Source organism: Lontra canadensis, unplaced genomic scaffold (genome assembly GCF_010015895.1).
Source record: "Lontra canadensis isolate GAN:19392208 unplaced genomic scaffold, GSC_riverotter_1.0 scaffold3, whole genome shotgun sequence".
Lineage (NCBI taxonomy): Eukaryota > Metazoa > Chordata > Mammalia > Carnivora > Mustelidae > Lontra > Lontra canadensis.
The window spans coordinates 46,379,922-46,400,670 of record NW_022630997.1 but is presented as its reverse complement, the minus strand read 5'-3'; the positions used below and the strand labels follow the sequence as shown (position 1 = coordinate 46,400,670).

General features: G+C 38.2%; 1 protein-coding gene and 2 non-coding genes across 7 annotated transcripts in view; all 3 read left to right on the top strand.

Annotated features, from left to right (window-relative positions):
• Positions 1–20,478, top strand: part of TET1 (tet methylcytosine dioxygenase 1) — a 133,356-nt gene extending 112,878 nt beyond the window's left edge. For 2 of the 5 annotated variants that reach the window (XM_032841667.1, XM_032841641.1), the window contains 6 exons: positions 1,340–1,490; positions 1,826–1,912; positions 6,085–6,174; positions 8,566–8,703; positions 11,385–11,733; positions 17,535–20,478. In XM_032841667.1, the coding sequence (XP_032697558.1) occupies positions 1,340–1,490; positions 1,826–1,912; positions 6,085–6,174; positions 8,566–8,703; positions 11,385–11,733; positions 17,535–18,547 (1,828 nt within the window). In that variant the 3' untranslated portion in view covers positions 18,548–20,478. The remainder of the gene's footprint in view (positions 1–1,339; positions 1,491–1,825; positions 1,913–6,084; positions 6,175–8,565; positions 8,704–11,384; positions 11,734–17,534) is intronic. The other 3 variants (XM_032841677.1, XM_032841657.1, XM_032841648.1) reach the window with 2 other exon arrangements.
• On the top strand, positions 13,925–14,031 carry LOC116858609. Its single transcript, XR_004380955.1, has one exon. It is a non-coding gene; the product is annotated as a U6 spliceosomal RNA (small nuclear RNA).
• On the top strand, positions 16,475–16,580 carry LOC116858642. The gene has a single exon (XR_004380972.1). It is a non-coding gene; the product is annotated as a U6 spliceosomal RNA (small nuclear RNA).
• Positions 20,479–20,749: the final 271 nt, after the last annotated feature.

Below are 20,749 nucleotides of genomic sequence, written 5' to 3'. Positions count from 1 at the left end.
CTTTTTTTCCTTGTTTTTAATCATTACATTAAGTATCACATTCATACTATTAGAAGTTTCAAGTGTTATGCAGTTGGAAACCACAAGAGTATATGTTACTTCCTTGTTTTCGTATCTTTGCATGAATATTCTAATCATTGTCATTCTTACTATTGGGTACATGTTAGGGCCTCAGAAATGCCCCCCCAATGTGCTAAAATAACCAAGTTACTGAATGAAACAAGCTTTCAGTTCCATTTTTCCTTTTGTAATCTTTTTTTCTTTTAAGATTTTATTTATTTATTTGACAGAGATCAGAAGCAGGCTCCCTGCTGAGCAGAAAGCCAGATGCAGGGCTCCATCCCAGGACTCTGGGATCATGATCTGAGGTGGAAGCAGAGGCTTTAACCCACTGAGCCACCCAGGCGCCCCTCCTTTTGTAATCTTAATAAAGGTTTTCTTTCAAATTAACAGTGATTTCACTTATAATACATATTATCTATTATCAGTCCTCAGGATTATATCAGTATCAGTTTTTATTTATTTATTTATTTATTTTTAAAGATTTTATTTATTTATTTAACAGAGATTACAAGTAGGCAGAGGGGCAGGCAGAGAGAGAGAGAGGAGGAAGCAGGCTCCCTGCTGAGCAGAGAGGCTGATGTGGGGCTTGATCCCAGGACCCTGGGATCATGACCTAAGCCGAAGGCAGAGGCTTTAACCCACTGAGCCACCCAGGCGCCCCTATATCAGTATCAGTTTTTAAGTGATGGAGTTAAAGTCCAAAGACATAACGAGATAATCTCATTTTCATTTCTAATAAGGACACACATCCAGGATATAAAATGCAGACTCTTTGGGGCACCTGGGTGGCTCAATTGGTTAAGCGGCTGACTCTTGTTTTCGTTTTCAGCTCCGATCATGACCTCAGGGTCTTGAGATCAAGCCCCGGGTCAGGCTCTGCAGTGAGCGTGGAGCCTATTTTAAGATTCTCTCATTGCTTTTTTTTTTTTTTTTTTTTTTAAAGATTCTCTCTTAATAAGATAAAGTAAAATGCAGACTGCTTATTTCCTCTCAGGCATATCCAAGTCAAATAGGGCTGTGGTTATTTCTGTATAGTTTATTGCTGTTTCTTTGGATTTACAATCTTGAACGAACATTTTAGTTAAAAACTTGCTTATATCAAGGGCTGTTGGCTTTGTGTTGCTGACACTACTTAGGATAAAATAAGTAACAAAATAGATATGTTAAAATCAGTTCATGGGTCATCTATACTTCTAAAGTTGCAGGAATCAGAAATGTTCTGTCCGAGGTACTGGCCTCGCTTTGTCAGTTCATCCCCTTGCAATTCTCCTTACAGTCGTACCTGTACATGTCAAGGAATTGATCCAGAGACCTGTGGAGCTTCATTCTCTTTTGGCTGTTCATGGAGTATGTATTTCAATGGATGTAAATTTGGTAGAAGCCCAAGCCCTAGAAGATTTAGAATTGATCCAAGCTCTCCCTTACACGTAAGTGTCCTTTTTTTACTTTTCAATTACACAATGAATGTATAAGTACATTCCTTAAAATATTTTCTAAATAGTAAAACAATGAGATATTTTAAAATAGCGTAAAAAACCTAAGACTCTCTATATAAGTAAGAGTTTAAAATTCTCTATAAATTAGGTAAAGTCTTTAACTACCAACCCAAATTCCAACTGTCCCTGGTTCCCTCCTCCTCTCCCCTAACCCCCAAGAAAGTCATTGTTAAAAGAACCTAGAATTTTATACCCAGCCAAAGTAGGAAAAATAAATAAAGCCATTTGCCAACATTTCAAAGACTCAGAAAGTTTACTACCCACAGAACTACTATGAAAGAATTACTAAAGGACGTAATCCAGAAAGAAGATATATGAAACCGGAACCAATCTGTCCGGGACACGAGGCCATGGTGAGCAAAGAAATTAGTCAACCTTACTGTTAAGTTTAAATAAGTTGAGTACTTACATTTTTTTAATTAAAATAACAACCGATAAGTATAATTCCATACTCTTATCAACTCAAGGGTGGGTAGGCACTGGGAGGGGGTGGGGCACCTATAGGAACTAAGTGTGGTAATGTTTTATTCTTTGTTTGGAGTGGGGAGAATTTAGATACTAAGATCAGTGTTTTTCAAACTTTGAGCTGTGACCAAGAATAAAAAACATTTTATATTACAAACTGCTATACAATAGGTATATGCAAGCAAATAGTTCAAATAAAATATCAGAAGATAATACTTCATCTTCTATGCAAGAGAAGACAATAAAATATTTAAAATTAATATTCAATCTAGTTATTGCTGAGGTTCACTATGATTCACTATAATATTTTTTATAAAATTTCATTTTTCTTTTTTTAAATGTTAGTTGTTACCTACTAAACTGATTTCTTGGCCCATGAATGAGTCATGACCCACAGCTTGGAAAACACTGCTCTAGGTGTCATCAGAAAAACATATATTTGAAAGTGTATTTTTAAGATTTTTAGATTAATAGAAATAGAATTTTTACATTTTGAAGTAGTTGTGGGGAAAAAAAATCTTTAAAAAGAAGACAATCTGAGAGGATTTTTAAAAATCGTTAGACTGCAAGATAAATAGGAAACACAAATAAAACGGGATTGAATCTATTTCTATAATACAATTAATATAACACCTCTCAAGAAACTCAGAATTAATAATGATCCCTTTACAGAGATAATCAGAATTATTTAGCATGTTCTTGAGTTCTCATCTACTATAATTAAGCAAGGAAATGATTCCAGAAAGAACTATGATTGCTGATCAAGGGCCTTGGAAGAAATCTAATAAGTATGTTAGGGGCACCTGACTGTCTCAGTCAGTAGATTGTGTGACTCTTGATCTCGGGGCCATGAGTTCAAGCCCCACATTGGGCATGGAGCTTACATTTAAAAAAAAAAAAAAAAAGTGAAACCTTTAGGAAGAAGACTTTAAAAATTTAGTAAAGGACATATAAAACACCTAATCATGGAAAGGTGCTACTATGTTCAACCATAAGAACACCTAATAATGTGATGTCCTTCTCCCTTAAAATTAAAATTAATCAGTTAAGTTTTCTTTCCATATATTATATGATAAAACTACCAGTATATAAATATATTAGTAATATTGACGTGACTGTTAAATTTTTATTCTACAACAGAATGTTACATAATTACTAAGTATTAGATCAGTTTTTGTTGATGATTTTAAGTATTGAATAACATCTATATAGTGCTTATAACATAATAAAAAGAAGCATTTCTCATTACAGAAACTGACAGAAGGCCAGTATGAAGCTCAGAGCAGGCAAGGGAGAGTAAGGTGAAAACACTGGCCTTGTATGGGATGTCATACATTTTGGAAGATCATTGAAGGGTTTTAATGAAAGTGATACAATTCCACTTGTCTTTGAAAGAGATCTTTCTGGTTGCTCTTTGAATAATGGTTTGGAGGTGGTGGAAAGTGTGTTTAGCAAGATGAGCTAGCCTTAAGAATAGTTGAGTGAAGGGATAATTGTGACTTGGTTGTGACAGAGGAAAGTGTGAGCAGTGGTTAGTCTGGACAGGTTTTAATTACTAGATGATTACTAGATGGTAGTGACATTGCTCAAGGTAAGGTATATGGAAATAGAACCCAGTTTCGAAAGGGCAGATTATAGGTTCGTTTTGGAGCCACTAGATGAGAGATTTCTATGAAATCCAAGTGGGAATGTCAGGTCAGTAATAAGAATCTGGGGACACCTGGGTGGCTCAGTAGGTAGAGTGTTGGACTCTTAGTTTCGGCTCAGGTCATGATCTCCTGGGTCTCGAGGCTGAACCCCATGTTGCGCTCCACACTCAGTGGGGAGTCTGCTGGAGAAGTCTCTCTTCTGCCTCTTCCCTCCCCATTCATGTTCTCTATCTCTTTCAAATAAATAAGTCTTAAATAAGAAAAAAGAGAAGAATCTAATACTTGTTTGATTTGTGGTCCAGATGTGGATATATGACAGTCCTAGGCATCAGGTATAGGAGGAGAAAAGCAGAGGAATGTAGGCTTGAGCCCCAGTGGGTTGATATCTGATAAGAAGAAACCTCTATATCTGACACACACATTTGTTCTAATGAAACAATTAAAAAATCAAAATTTTTACATTAATGAGACTTAAATTTGTAAGATGATACCAGTGCTCAGCTATACAAGCTTTATTTGATTTTTTTCTATGTGCCTACTGTATTTCAATATTTCTATACTGTAAATGAGATATTTCATGATGACCAATTACTCAGTCTGACTTCTAATACCAGATGGTTCATAATCTCCTAGCAGTGAAACACAATTACCTACTCACCTAAATATTTCAGGTATTAGAATACATAATCAAGGGGCGCCTGGGTGGCTCAGTGGGTTAAAGCCTCTGCCTTCGGCTCGGGTCATGATCCCAGGGTCCTGGGATCGAGCCCCGCATGGGGCTCTCTGCTCCACAGGGAGCCTGCTTCCCTCTCTCTCTGTCTCTGCCTGCCTCTCTGCCTGCTTGGGGCCTCTGTCAAATAAATAAATAAATAATCTTTTAAAAAAAGAGAGAGAAAAGAAAACATAATAAAAATCTTTTCAGTGGGTACTTAAATCACAATTGTAAGTTTTCCTCAAATAAATGAAATAAATTAATGGGTGAGTATAGCCAGGAAGTGTTTCTTGACTATATGAAACTGTATTAAGCAAATACGTAAAACAGATAAAAGGAACCCAGTAATCTGTATATGGACTTGATATACATAAATTTCTTTTTCAATGCAAGCATCAACCTAAATTATTAAGAAACCAAAAGGGTTATCACTGATCCTTTACAGTTGCCCAAATTAGGGTTTGTTAAGTGCACTCAAGGATTAACTTCCTATGTCTACACTGTGTGTGGCTTTGGTTTTATTAATAATCTGATGCATATTAGAAGTGAAGTCATCCACATCAAGGTCTTACTTATGTTCTTGACATCCACTAAATCTCAAATAAAGCAGAAGTGTGGAACTTTCTTAAGTCTCTCCTTCATCCTTACTCTCAATTCCCCTTCGATAGTCTTCCTTTAGATGTGACTGATCATTTCTCAATTTGATTTAGGATACAGTCCTCTCTGAAAAATTATCACAGTGGTCTTTCAACTATTGTTTCCGAAGCCTACCTTATCTGCTGCATATGTTATACTATCTTCAATGATTTTTTTTTTTTAAGATTTTATTTATCTAGTTTAGAGAAGGAAACAGAGAGCATGATCAGGGTAGGGGAGAGTATCAAACTTTCTTAGCTCCAGGATTGGATCCCAACTTGGGGCTCAAACTCACAACCTTGAGATCATGACCTGACCTGAAACTTCAGTGACATTTTGAATAGAGACATTTGTCATGCCTGTTCTCCTTGGGAAAAAAGGTCTTATGTGTTTCTACTATCAGTAGCAATCCAGACTCTTTTCATGGTATCCCACTGTGTCTTTCTCAGTTTGTGAGGATTTCTTTGAGAAATCAAAGATGAGAAATGCAAATGAGAAATCAAAGATGAGAAATCAAATCAAAATGAGAAATGAGGATTTCTCATTATAACGAGAAAAAGAAGCCATTAGTTTTAGACAACCAGTTGCCCACTTACCGATATTTGAAGCTGTCACCACAGGACCTGATTCGTAGTATGCGCCTTATGTTTGTTGTTATAGAAACTTTCGTTATACAGACTTGTTGCACTGTGTCAGAGTTTTTCAACGTCTCCTCTTGCCACTAGGAACCCTGTCTTGATTTACTCCAAGTGCCCAGTACAACTGAACAACGTGGGGTGGGTTCTTCTCTTTAGCAACATGAGCACTTTTCCTCTAACACCATTTAGATTTCTAACTACTTATAACATAGAACTTGAATTTCAAAAACTAAATTAAAGCATAACAATGACCAGTAGTTCAGGTTTTTAAAGAAACAACCCATGTGATTTTCTGTGATAACTCTTTTACTAGGGTAAGTATGAGTCTTATGTCAACTGCACATCGGCAATGATTGATGATTCGTTTTCATACCTAAGACTCATGTCATTATGAAACAACTTTCATGGACTGTCTTTTCCTGTAGGAGAAAAACCTTGAAGATAATTTACAGAGTTTGGCTACACGATTAGCTCCAATTTATAAGCAGTATGCTCCCGTTGCTTATCAAAACCAGGTATGTTTGGGGACCGTGTATGCAGTGCTCTTAAATATGGTTGAAATTTCTATATTAGCCACATCATTGTTCATAGGAAAGCTTCAGATTTGAACTTGAGTGTATATCTATTTTTACAGAACAGCTTAAAAATGGTCCAGCCTGGGGGCGCCTGGATGGCTCAGTGGGTTAAAGCCTCTGCCTTCGGCTCGGGTTATGGTCCCGGGGTCCTGGGATCGGGCCCCGCATTGGGCTCTCTGCTCAGTGGGGAGCCTGCTTCCCCCCACCCCTGCCTGCCTCTCTGCCTGCCTGTGATCTCTCTCTCTCTCTCTCTCTGTCAAATAAGTAAATAAAATCTTAAAAAAACAAAAACAAACAAACAAACAAAAATGGTCCAGCCTGGATGTGCTGGCTAGTGGGTAGAGCATGTGACTCTTGACCTCAGAGTCATGACTTTGAGGCCAGTGTTGGGTGTCGATATTACTTTAAAAATATTTTTTTTAAAGAGTAAAAAAATTATCTAGCCTGTTTTTAAAAGACTTCCTGTTATGACAATTGAATTAAAATTGCAGAGTAACAGAATTGATTAATTCTAAAATATAATTTCTAAAACAGGAATGCATGATTGGTTCAATGCAAGAAAATCAGTGTAGTATACTAACTACATTAATAGAACAGATGACAAAAACCACATGTTCTCCCTAGAGATAGAACACATTTGACAAAATCCAACACCTTCATGATAAAAGTAGTTAACAAAACAGCAATAGAAAAGAATTGCCTTGGCCTAATAAAGGATATCTACAAAAATCCACAGATCGTATCGTAATTACCAAAAAAGGACTAAAAAATTTTTTGCTTAATATCTGGAACAAGACAGTATCTACTCGCCATTTCTTTTAACATTTTGCAAGAGATTCTGTTAAAAACAAGTTGAAGAGGGGTGTCTGGGGGGCTCAGTTGTTGAGCGTCTGCCATTGAGCATCCACCTTTGGCTCAGGTCATCCCTGCAGGATCCCACATAACAATGCAGGATCAAGCCTCACATGGGGCTCCCTGCCCTACAGGAAGCCTGCTTCTCCCTCTTCCACTCCCCCTGCTTGTATCCCCGCACCCCCCCCGTCAAATAAATAAATAAGAACAAGTTGAACAAATTCAGAGTCGAAAAGGAGATAAAATGATCTCTACCAGCCAATGGTATGATCCTATGTGTGGAAACTACTGAGGTATACACATGCACACACACTCAGTATTACTGCTAATAAATAAGTTTAGCAGGGTTTCAGGATATAAGATCAATATACAAAGTCATTGTTCTTTGTATATACTAGTACTAGGCCATCCAAAACTAAAAATAAGGAAAAACTAGGTTGTCAAAATTTCTAAATTTTTGTGCTTCAAAGGACATCATCAAGAAAATAAATGAGGGGGGGGCGCCTGGGTGGCTCAGTGGGTTAAGCCGCTGCTTTCGGCTCAGGTCATGATCTCAGGGTCCTGGGATCGAGTCCCGCATCGGGCTCTCTGCTCAGCAGGGAGCCTGCTTCCCTCTCTCTCTCTCTGCCTGCCTCTCTGTCTACTTGTGATCTCTCTCTGTCAAATAAATAAATAAAAAAAAAAAAAAAAGAAAATAAATGAGGGGTATAGGAAATGAGGAGATGATGGTCGGGGGTACAATCCCCCAGCCATAAGATAAATAATATTTGGCCATCTGTCGCACAGCATGGGGAGTATGATTTACAGTACCATATCATAAACTCAGAAATTTTTAAGAGATCTTAAGTGTTACCACAACACACACAACATAATCCTTACTTTGTAAACGGATTGAAATACTACCTAACCTCATTGTGGCAGTCGTTTTGGAAGACATATATGTATGCAGTCATCACAAGTAGAAAATTAGTGTTAATGATCTTTTTATTTTAAACATAACCAGAAATCTAGATTTCTTAGATCTTTATTTCTGTTATCATGAATAACATGCTCTCTGTTAATTGCTAACCTTTGGTTTTAAAGAGTTATAAATTCAATTTCTATATTGACTCATGAACATAAGTATATAAGTTTACCTACTTGTCATAGACATTGAAACATCACACGTGCTTCATGCACTGTAGTAGTCTCTGTTCCTCCTGGGATAATTTAGCCTTACTCTGCTCACATACTCATCTCTAACAGGTGCTGTCGTCAGCCTGCCATCAGTCACAGCCAGTCATTGTCATTTTACCTGATGTCCTTCCATACTCTTCCTCCTGAATGTTACTGAACTGCCCATCTATTTTACCACACTAGTCAGAAATCTCTGACTTAAAACAGAATTAGTTTAGATCGTGGTCAGGAAGTGATTTTTACTTTTTACTAAAGTTGATTCTTTCTGGCTCTTAAAACTGTGTCATACATTTCTCTTTTTAGGTAGAATACGAACATGTGGCCCGAGAATGTCGGCTTGGCAGCAAAGAAGGGCGTCCTTTCTCTGGAGTCACCGCTTGCCTCGACTTCTGTGCCCATCCTCATAGGGACATTCACAACATGAATAATGGAAGCACTGTGGTATGTACCTGGGTGGCTTTTGATCCTAGAAGGTCCATAGCTGTGTGCTTAGGTTGAGCTCCTGAAATAGGATGATTGTTAAAAATCCTGTTTTATGTTCTGTGCCATATAGTGTGTAATATCAATGCTATTAAGTTATTGTCGATATACTTGCACAAAGTTACAGAACTGGCCTTAAATATTTTGTTGAAAGTCCTGGATCATTGTGGTGTGGTTGCTAGGAAGTAGGAGTACAATTCTGTGCCATCAAACTGGTAGGTAGGAAGTTAAGCAACTTAGCGTTTTTTGTTTTTGTTTTTTGCCTTCTGTGCACTTCAGGGTTGTTGTGAAGGAACTATGCCAAATATATCATCTTTTTTGTGTGTGTTTGTTCTTAGTGCCGGTATATATGTGTGAAGTTACGTTAATATGCCAGCATTGTCAGAAATACTTGCATTGAGCTGTGCAGAGTTAGGCTTACAGACATGAAAAGAATTACATGTCCATAGCATGAAGTCAATCAGGAGATGTTTCAGTTAGTTAAAAGACCGTGGGGAGAATCATGCAATAGTCCTTTTGTAAGTGTAATGGATTTGCTTCCAGTAATTTTCTTCTCCCCTGGTAAAACATACCACTCTGTTTTTGCACTACACCAGTCTGTTTGGTTGGCTCCATACAAGGAAGATAGCCACAGGCTCCCGAGAAAGTAATCCATTTAATCCATCTAAAGGTAGCCTTCCTTTGTTGTCTGGCCAATAAAGTCTAGGAGTGATAGATTAAAGAGCCCCCCCGACTTTTTTTCGTTTTTCTTAATCTTTCTTCTCCACTCTTGTTGACTGTAGTGTTTGACCCATCAGTGTTATTTTCAGATGCTGAAATATTATAATCTCTCTGGGTGAATCTTCGCCAGAGCGTGGTCATTGTCATTGCTTGGCTAGTACATTTTACCTGATTTGCTTCCTTAAAGACTATCTGTGCTCGGGCTAAATTAGGTTCAGGATCAAACTAAATTTTTGTTCCACTTCTCTCGTGCTCCTCCTTGTGCATTACTCTGCTGCCTCTTCTCCACTGCTCTCGTTCATGCCAGGAGGCTCGTTCCCAGAACCTGACAGAACTCCAAATTTCCCCATCTCTGAAACCCTGAGTTCTTCAAATGTGGCTGCAGTTCCCTTTTCACCCTGCCTGCTGCCTCCATCCTTCTAATTATGCTCCTCATATCTACTCCTTGTCACCTTCTTAGTCCCCCTGCGAACAAATAAACTGAGTAAAATAAACATTTATTGGTGGAAGAGTCTACTTTTTAACACAGTTACTTTAAAATTACTGATAATACCCAGGATAATTCAGTATTTCAAGTCTTGCTGGTAAATGTGATTATAAATATTGAGAAAATATTGTGATTTTTAAAACTTTATCTTACTTTCCTGTCTGTATTCATCAAGTCTATCGACCTTACAATCAGGCAGTTTTATTTCTTCTAGCATCTTAGAAAGAGCCCTTAGCTCTAGGAGAAATGTTTTTAATAAAAATAATGAAACCATTGGATATATTTTTGTTGGCTCTTTAATGACCCTTGAAAATTAATTACCACTAAGATACTAATCTATGAAGAAAAATGTGAATATTAGGTCAGGAATTTTCTGTATGTAGTTCTGTAGTTTAATTCTCTACAATGAATAAAAATAACTTTTAAAGTCAGGAGGACTGAGATAGGTTATATTTCAAGACAGAATTTTCTTCAGATGTCTTGTCTTATTCACATGCAAAAGAAAGGTGGGTAACTTAACTGGTACGTCCCTAGCCAGAATAGAAGCAACATGAAGCAGAAAGAGAAAATTTATCAAAATGAAATGTTCAGTTTTTTTAAAACTATTCAATTTTTTAAAAATTAGTAATTTTTAAAAAATAATAAAAAATCAAATTTAAAAATAAAGCTATTAGAATATAAGTCCTGCTGGGGAGAGAAATCTCTTGTGCTCCTTTTACTTCATTAATATCTCTTCCATTCATTTAGTGAAGAGAAGAATCACCCTGACATGGGGGGAAATGCAGAAAAAAAAAAATCTATATATCTATAGATAAATTCCACTTATAAGCAGAAGTGAAGAAATCCTAAAAGAAAACAGCAAATTAGAAAATTCTGCATAATTAAACCCCCTCTACACAAAGAATGAGACATTATTTAAGAAATAGGGAAATACATAGGCTAAAATAATGTCTTCTTAATACTTAATATTTTAAATGAATGCTATGGACAGTCCAGTAGATATTTCCTAACTTAGGCAATGAAGTAAAATGGAATGTAACAAAAGGCCTAATGTTTAAAATATAGGAGTTTGGGGCTGCATGACTGGCCAGTTGGAACAGCATGTGACTTGACCTTGGTGTTGCGAGTTTGAGCCCCACACTGGGGCTAGAGTTTACTTACAAAGTACTATAAAATACATAAATGTATATAATACCATTGACTTATAAGATCAACTCAAAATTATACTGGTCGTCTTAAAAACAGTTGATAAATTCCTAGAATTGAAGCGTGTTGAGTGACTTAATATGTATTCTTTATCCAAAATCACTATACCAGCAGTAACCCACTGGAAAACAGAATGGGAATACAGACCCTTTTGACAATGGCAACAGTTAGAAGGTAGAAATGACTGTGATGAAGGTGCAGGACCTATTTCATGTTTTCTTTCTGTCAGGTTTGTACTTTAACAAGAGAAGATAACCGCTCCTTGGGGGTTATCCCTCAGGATGAGCAACTCCACGTTCTACCGCTCTACAAACTCTCGGACACAGATGAGTTTGGATCTAGCGAAGGAATGGAAGCCAAGATCCAGTCTGGGGCCATTGAGGTGCTCGCTCCCCGCCGTAAAAAAAGAACACGTTTTACCCAGCCAGTTCCTCGTTCTGGGAAGAAGAGGGCAGCAATGATGACAGAAGTTCTCGCACATAAGATAAGAGCTGTGGAGAAGAAATTCATTCCTCGGATCAAGCGCAAGAATCATGGGACAACAAACAGTAGCAAGGCTTCATCGCTGCCGCTTTTAGGTGAGGCCTGTGGACGCTCCTGAGTTTCTGTGCACAACTCCCATTGGCTTGAGGGTTGGGACTTGCCTTTGCACTTTATTTCCTCTCTTATCTTTGCCGCTCTCCTAGGCATGAGGCATTCTGGGGAAAAAAGAAAGAAAGAAAAAAAGAACCCAACCTGAGATCAGATATGAATTCAGTTAGGTAGTTATTCTTAAATCTCCTTGATTTTTAATACAGGTTGGTTTAGAGTTTAAAATAAGATACTGACTACTTTCACATACGCAATTTCTCTGTACTGGCCAAAACTCAGAGTCAAGAAGAAAGTGGCCCCTCCGTATTTCCTGGTATTTTTTCTAGTTATGGTGTTTGTTTTGTTTTGTTTGTGTTCCCCATCTGTTTGGAAGCTGTACTCCTCCTTCTTGGCATATGTGATCGCTTCCTTGAAGACTTCCTCAGTCAAGGTTAACATCAATTTAAGTAAGGCAGTCAGCAGGTATTACCGAGCACCCCTTTATGTGGTTGGGGGTGTTGGGAATGTATCGGTGAAAGATTTAAAGGGAGTGCTGTGCAAGCAAACCAGTTGAATATGGTTGTTAGAGAGTCATTTGCTGAGAATGAGGAATTAGAGTCAAGGCCTCAAAGCAATGAACATCATGAGTGAATTTTATTTGGAGAAATAGCATTCCAGGCAGAGTAAATGGCCAATGTAAAGGTCAGGAGGGAAGAATTTGCCTGGAACACTTGAGGCAAGCAAGGAGGCCAGTGTGGCTGACACGGAGCAGGAAATGGGAAGAGCAGGAAGTAGATCAGAGGGGGAAGAGAGTGTCTGAGCGGCTCATCTCAGGCTTCATTGACTGCTGTTGAGGGAAAGGAACGTTATTGGCTATTTCAGAATCTAGAAAGGCTGGGGCACCTGGCTGGTTCATTTGATGGAGAGTGTGATTCTTGATCTCAGGGTTTTCAGTTCAATCCCACATTGGGTATAGAGATTACATAAAAATGAAATTAAAAAAAAAAAAAAAAAGAAAGAAAGAACAGAGAAGGACTATAACCTGACTGAAACCTAACATTCTGCTTACTGGGTTGAAACCAGAAAACAGTAGGCAGAGAACAAACAGTAGGGTGATGGTATAGCGGCCATTCTAACAGCTCAGGAGAGAGGTGATGGAGCTTGGACCAGATTGGCTAATGAGAAGAATGTGAGAAATGTCTGGTCCTGGATGTTTTCAAGGTAGATTCAACAAGATGTCTCATAAATCTGGAATGTAGACAAAAAAGAAGTGTGCGTGTTTATCCTGATGTTGGTCTGAAGGACTTGGAAAGATGGGGAAATCACCGAAGGTTATGAGAAAAGGGGAGAAAGGGATAGATTTGGAAAGATACAGAGGGAAATCAGAAGCTCACTTTTGGACATGTCAGTTTCTTTTTTTTTTTTTTTTTAAGATTTTATTTATTTATTAGACAGAGATCACAAGTAGGCAGAGAGGCAGGCAGAGTGAGAGGGGGGAGGCAGGCTCCCTGCCTCATGCATAGCTCGATCCCAGGACCCCAAGATCATGACCTGAGCTGAAGGCAGAGGCTCAACCCACTGAGCCACCCAGGCGCCCCAACATTTTTAATACAGAATAATTCTTATTTCATCTATATCATTATCCAGGCGCCACCCCTTCGAAATTTTTGATAACAAATTGCAGAAGTCGGGACACCTGGTGGCTCAGTTGGTTAAGCAGCTGCCTTTGGCTCGGGTCATGATCCTTGCTCAGTGGGGAGCCTGCTTCTCTCTGCCTCTGTCTGCCACTCTGCCTGCTTGTGCTCTCTTTGACAGATAAATTAAGGGAAAAAAATCTTTAAACAAATTGCAGAAGTCACATCATATTATCAATTACCTCATCAGTATGTGTCACTAAAAGATAAGGAATGTTAAGAACCACAATACCTAAAACAAATAAATCAAATAATGCCTTAATACCAATCAGTGCTCACACTGCTCCATCTGTCTCCTAAATGATTTTTCTTTTTTGACATTTGGTATGTTTAAATCAGTATCCAAACAAGGTCACACATTACAGTTAGTTGTTATGTCTCCTATACCTTTTTTCATTTAAAGCTTGCTTTTCCTATTTTTCGTTCTTTTTTCTTTTTTACATTTATCAGAAACCATTATCCTGTAGAGACAAATTCAGCTTCAGTTTTAAAAACACTTAACTATGGGCTTGCTTCGGCAGCACATATACTAAAATTGGAACGATACAGAGAAGATTAACATGGCCCCTGTGCAAGGATGACACGCAAATTCGTGAAGCATTCCTTTAAATAAACAAATAAACAAACGAACAAACACTTAACTATGGGGACACCTGGCTGGCTCAGTAGGTAGAGCGTATGACTTGATCTTGGGCGAGATGGCGAGTGGAACCCCATGTTGGATGTAGAGCTCACCAAAGCAAAAACAACCAACCAGAAAACAAAAAACAATTGCTGTGGCATGGACACTGGCTCATTTCTATACTCTCGTTTTTTTACATCAGGAAACACAGTATCTGATGGTATCTCTTTTTGTGATGTTAAGGCCGATCTATGGTACAGGTGTTGTCACCATGATTCACTGATTATAATGTTCCCTAGGAGCTTTTTACCTGATGGTTTTAGAAACACTTACTATAATGTTTTATATTCTTTATTCCATCAGGAGTAACACAGTCTACCGTTCTTTATCCATTTGTTAGGCGATCTTTTAAAAAGAAATACTGTCCTTACCAAGAACTTATTAACTCTGAGGTATGGGTCATATAGAGAAATTAGAATAAGTGCTTGGCAATTTGACTTTACTCTCCACTTTTCAGAATACAAGTTAATTTCTAGGCATCTTCCAGTGTGTTCAATTTCTTTTTCATTTAGTATCATTTTGATCTCATGTTTTTTATATTTTTGTTATTTTATTGGCAGTATTTCTAGTTCATTATTATTTATAATTTATATTTCAGTGCACATTATATAGGGTTATTTTCCCTCCAATTAAATATGAAAATGCTTTTTAAAGTCCTCAAATTGAGGCATGCCTGGGCGCTCAGTTGTTAAGTGTCTGCCTTCGGTCAGGTCATGATCCCAGGGTCCTGGGATTGAGCCCCACATCTGGCTCCCTGCTAAGTGAGAAGCCTGCTTCTCCCTCCCCCTCTCCCGCATCCACTGCTTGTGTTCCCTCTCTCTCTTTCTCTCTCTCTCTCTGCCAAATTAATAAATAAAATCTTGGAAAAACAAACAAATAAACCCTAAAAAAAAAATCCTCAAATTGAAACCAAATATCCTTAAATTGTCCCATCTTTGATCAGTAGAAACCCATCATGCTGGCTTCTGAACTTTTTGTCATGACCCCAATTGTTTTTGAGGGCTTCCTTAGCTTCTGTTCCGACAAGATGTTCTAGGCTCATCTTATATAATCCTGCCCAGTATATAAATTCAGCCATCTCTTCGGGGAGTCTAAAGAAAAAAATACACCTTGAATTTATACTGAAACTTCACATTAGAGTTACAGGGTATTCCTTAACCTTAATTTTTATTGTTGTTGTTGCTGCTGCTGCTGCAAGGAGAATTGGCTTATTTTGCGTTTTGTAAGATGAGAGAAATGATGGTGCAGACATTTATATAATGCTAGGAAAGATTCAATAAATAGATTGTGACGAGGGAAGGCAGAGAGAATTAGCATTCCTTTTTGCTTGTTAGCTCCATTCACAAATACTTAGTTTGGTTTATTTATAGATTCCCATGCCTAGTTCCACGCTGCCTGTAAACAGCATTCCTGTCATTTTCATCTTTTTGTCATTCCCTAATAGCATCTTCACAAGCTGTGTTTTCAGTAACTTACATCCTGTTAGTAGCCCTCTGTACAATATTTGGCTTATAGCCCCTTGTCCTTTTATAATCTTACCCATAAGAATGTTTGTATTACTTATCTTATTTTTTAAAGATTTTATTTATTGATTTAGAGAGAGAGAGAGCACGGGCAGCAGGGAGAGGGAGAAGCAGGTTCCCAGCTGAGCTGGGAATCCGATGTGGGGCTTGATCCCGGGATCCTGGGATCACAGCCTGAGCCAAAGGCAGGCGCTTAACTGGCTGAACCACTGAGGCACCCCCATAAGAGCTTCTTAAAATAGATTTATCCATTTCAATAAAAGACTCCTTACTTTTTTTTATTCTCCCTCCCCTAACCCAAATCCTCCAAGACTCATTACTCTTTTATAATCTTTCCTCCCCATGATTTATGTTCTGTTGACAACCTCTGTAATAGATGTAACCACAGATTTCTTAATGTGCCACCCCTTGGGTTCCATGTACCAGTTCTCTTAAAAAATGAGAATTGGCAGGGTGCCTGGGTTGCGCAGTCAGTGAAGCTTCTGACTCTTGATTTCAACTCAGGTCGTGATCTCAGCGTTGTGAGATGGAGCTCTGCATCGGGCTCCTCACTGGGACTCGAGCCTACTTAAGATTCTTTCTCCCTTTGCCTCCTCTCTCCAACCCCCTAAAGAGAGAGAGAGAGAGAGAGAACTGAGGCACTTGGCCGGCTCAGTCAGTGGAGCATGAGACTCTCCATCTCAGAGTGGAAAACCCACAAAGGGCTCTCTGCTCAGCAGGGAGCCTGCTTCTCCCTCCCCCCTGCCTGCCTCTCTGCCTACTTGTGATCTCTCTCTCTCTCTCTCTATCAAATAAATGAATAAAGTCTTTAAAAAAAAAGTAAAATAAAATAAAAGTGAGAATTATCTTGGTGCTGGCTTAAGCAGCACATATACTGAAAGTGGAACAACACAGAGAAGATTAGCATGGCCCCGTGCAAGGATGACCTACAAATTCGTGAAGTGTTCCATGTTGTATTTTATTTACTTTTTTAAAATTTTATTTACTTTTTTAAGCTTTTCGTGTTTAAAAAGAGAGAGAGAAATAATTATCCTGTCTCCAGGTTGTATTGCATTATGTTAGTTTCAGGGGTACAATATATTACATGTGTTTGCTATTATATTGTTAATTACTTTAAAACATGGCCACATTTTCTATTTCTGGTCCTAAAATCTGCTGCTTTTGCTCAAGCAGAAATTTTTTAGAACCTCAAAACAGGAAGGATGTCCTCAAGAAAATGTTTCCATTTGATATGAGGTTTGTGTGGTTATGTCTAAACCGATTACCCACAATGGCCGATGTGGTAATAAAGATCTTCCTAATCAGTGAGAAAGAAACAAGGCTTACATGAACCCGGTCTTGAGGGCCACAAATGACTTATTTCCACTAAAATTTCTTAACGTGACTTCCCTTTGCCTAATAATTGAGTTTGCCAGTTATGCTGTTTTCTCGATAACTATTACTTTATTTTTACTTTTTTTGAAAGTGAGATCATGAGATATCTAAAATGTATCTAAATATCTCTTTGGGTAGAAATACTGCTCTAAATCATCATGTTATCCCCTGCATTGTGTTCCAATGTATGATTTTAACATTTAACTTCATTGCCAACTAGGTCATTTCTAATCTCTTAACTGTTTCAAACAGTGGACATCCTTCGGCTAAATCTTTGTGCTTATTTATATTATTTGCAAGGGGAAGAATTCTTGAAGTAAAATTGTTGGGTGAAAAAGCATACCAGACGACGTGCAATTTTTAATGCCTGCTTGTGTGTTTGACTTAAAGGCAAGAGAACAAAACTGGCCGACATTGCCGTCACCGATGTTTTGTTACATTATCCTTTGTATTTCTCTTTAAAATACTCCTTAAAGACACTTCCCAAAAAGTAGTTTGTACTTATCTTCGCATTTGGTGTCCTTTTCTCTGTTTAGGGAATAAAACCGAAGCCTTGCAACTTGAAATAAAAAGTGAAACTGAACCCCATTTTATCTTCAAAGGTTCGGACAACACTAAAACCTACTCATTGACCCCATCCATTCCTCACCCATTGAAAGAGGCAAACATACCTCCAGGTTTCTCTTGGTCCCCTAAGACGGCGTCAGCCACCACAGCTCCTTGTAAGAGTGATGCGTCCGTCCCCTACGGGTTTTCAGAAAGAAGTAGCAATCCCCACTGCACGGTGCCTTCTGCGAGACACAGCGGTGCTAATGCAGCTGCGGGGGAATGCACTGGAATTGCACAGCCTGGCGAAGTGGTTTCTCTGCCCACGCTGCCCGCTCCCGTGGCAGACGCCCTGGTTTATTCTGAGCCGCCCACTGGTCCGTCTGAACAGCCACCTTCCAATCACCCAAGCCAGCAGCCCCCCTGCACCACTTGTCCCCATGACCTGGCGTCCTCTCTAGTGGAAGAAGACGAGCCGCATTCTGATGCCGACGAGCCTCTGTCCGACGACCCCCTGTCCGACGACCCCCTGTCCCCAGCGGAGGAGAAGCTGCCCCACATCGATGAGTATTGGTCAGACAGCGAGCACATCTTCCTGGACGCCAACATCGGTGGGGTCGCGATCGCGCCTGCCCACGGCTCGGTTCTGATCGAGTGTGCGCGGCGGGAGCTTCACGCCACCACGCCCGTCGAGCACCCGAACCGGAATCACCCCACTCGCCTCTCCCTTGTTTTCTACCAGCACAAAAACCTGAATAAGCCCCAACACGGTTTTGAACTAAACAAAATTAAGTTTGAGGCTAAAGAAGCTAAGAATAAGAAAATGAAGGCCTCAGAGCAGAAAGACCAGGCAGCTAATGAGGGTCCCGAACTGTCCCCTGAAGTTAATGAATTGAACCAAATTCCTTCTCATAAAGCGTTAACATTAACCCATGACAATATTGTCACCGTGTCCCCTTATGCTCTCACACATGTTGCAGGACCCTATAACCATTGGGTCTGAAGGCTTTTCTCCCCTTCTTAATGCCTTTGCTAGTGCAGTGTATTTTTTCAAGGTGCTGTTAAAAGAAAGTCATGTTGTCGTTTACGTATCTTCATCTCACCCATTTGAAGGCTGAGGTAAAAAACAAAAACAAACAAAAAAAAAAACAAAAATGGGGTGGGTATTTCTTAACTGTGACTATATTTTGACAATTGGTAGAAGGTGCACATTTTAAGCAAAAATAAAAGTTTTATAGTTTTAAATACATAAAGAAATGTTTTGGTTAGGCGTTAACCTTGATAGAATCACTCAGTTTGGTGCTTTAAATTAAGTCTGTTTACTATGAAACAAGAGTCATTTTTAGAGGATTTTAACAGGTTCATGTGCTATGATGTAAAATCAAGACACAGTGTTAACTCTACACAGCTCCTGGTGCTTACCCACATCAACAGTTAAAAATAAGCTGCATTATTATTTCATGGTGCCATCGTTCCAACATCTTCCAATCATTGCTAGAATATCGGCATATTCCTTTGAAATAAACCAATGAAATGTTTTCTCTCTCAAAATATCTCTCCTGTATAAAATAATTCATTATTGTTAATAATGGTTGGAGGCTGTTCATAAATTGTAAATATATATTTTAAAAGCACTTTCTATTTTTAAAAGTAACTTGAAATAGTATAGTATAAGAATCTTATTGTCTATTGTTTGTGCATATTTGCATACAAGAGAAATCATTTATTCTTGCTGTGTAGAGTTCCATCTTGTTAACTGCAATATGTATTCTAATCATGTATATGGTTTTTTTTATATGTCCTTTCTCATGCAAATATTAGCTACTTATATAAAATAGTTAGAACATGCAAAAATCGTTAATTTTCTCTAAAGTTGGGATTAGGAAGCATATCACCAATATCGATTAACATTTTATTTGGAACTAAGTAAGCGTGGTCTCTTCTGATTTATCAAGTAACAGTGGCTCTAATTTCACTTTCACCCCAGCTTTCTCAAAATACTCATGAAAGGTTTTTCCAAAAGGAGATGGGACATTGTAGGATTCAGAAGAGTCAAATGCTTCTAAAGTTTCAAGGTGATAAAATATAAAAATTAAGTAGCAAGAACCCGACCCATTCCAAATTGCCTTATTTGTTTTGGTACAGAATAAGAATAATATTCCCATAGAAATCTTGTGAAAACAAATCCCCTGTTGTTGTCACACATCCACACATCCCAAACAGTAGGAGTGGTAATCTAAGTATGGTATTGCCCATTAAGAGCTAATCCAAAGTAGTTTATCTAAGTATATTAGTATTAGGGAAATAAAAACTCATCTTCTCTGATACTTGCCTGTGTTCTAGGTAACAGGAAAATAGGCATTCCATTTAATAAGTTAGCCCTCCCGTATTTTTTCCCATTACTTATTGGCTCATTTTATAGCAAAACAAAAGGAATTGCCCAAACAAAATGTTTAGAGCAAGAAATTTCAGTGAAATACTTGATTCTATTAAAATGCAGAGGTGCTATAACATTCAAAGTGTCAGATACCTTGGGAGTGTGGAAAACCTAAATAATGGTGCTTCTCCCTTGGAAATGCCATAGGAAGCCCACAACTGCTAACACTCAACAATTTTGGTGCAAAAGCAAACAGTTCCAGCAAGCTCTAAAGAAAAACTCATTGTAACTTATATTAAAATAATATATGGTGCAAAGTATCAGTTTCAAGCTTTTGACTAGTCCAACTAAAGGAATATGAAGGGATTGTATATAACAAATACCATTGGTAGACCATCATCTTGTACAAGTAGATTTCTGCTTCTTGAATATGTAAAATAGGGTGATTCATTGACTTGTTTTAGTATTTTGTGTGCCTTAGATTTGCGTTTTAAAACATGTATATTTTTGTGAGCCTAAGGTTTCTTATACATATAAGTTTATATAAATAAGTGATTATTATTTCAGCTGCTTTGATAAGATATCTACTAGTTTTAGACTGTCAGGAATACACCCTTGTGATATTTCGTTTTAGATATTAGGCCTTAGCTCCCACTAGAAATTCTCTCACCAGATTTAATGAATCAAGTTTTAAGACCCTTTATCCATCCACCCATCTTCCTTCCATTCAACACTTCCTGAATGTCTGCAGAATTTAAATATTAGCTTTGGTTTTTCTTTGAACTGCCACCCATGACACAGTATACGTCAAGAATTGAAATCCTAAAA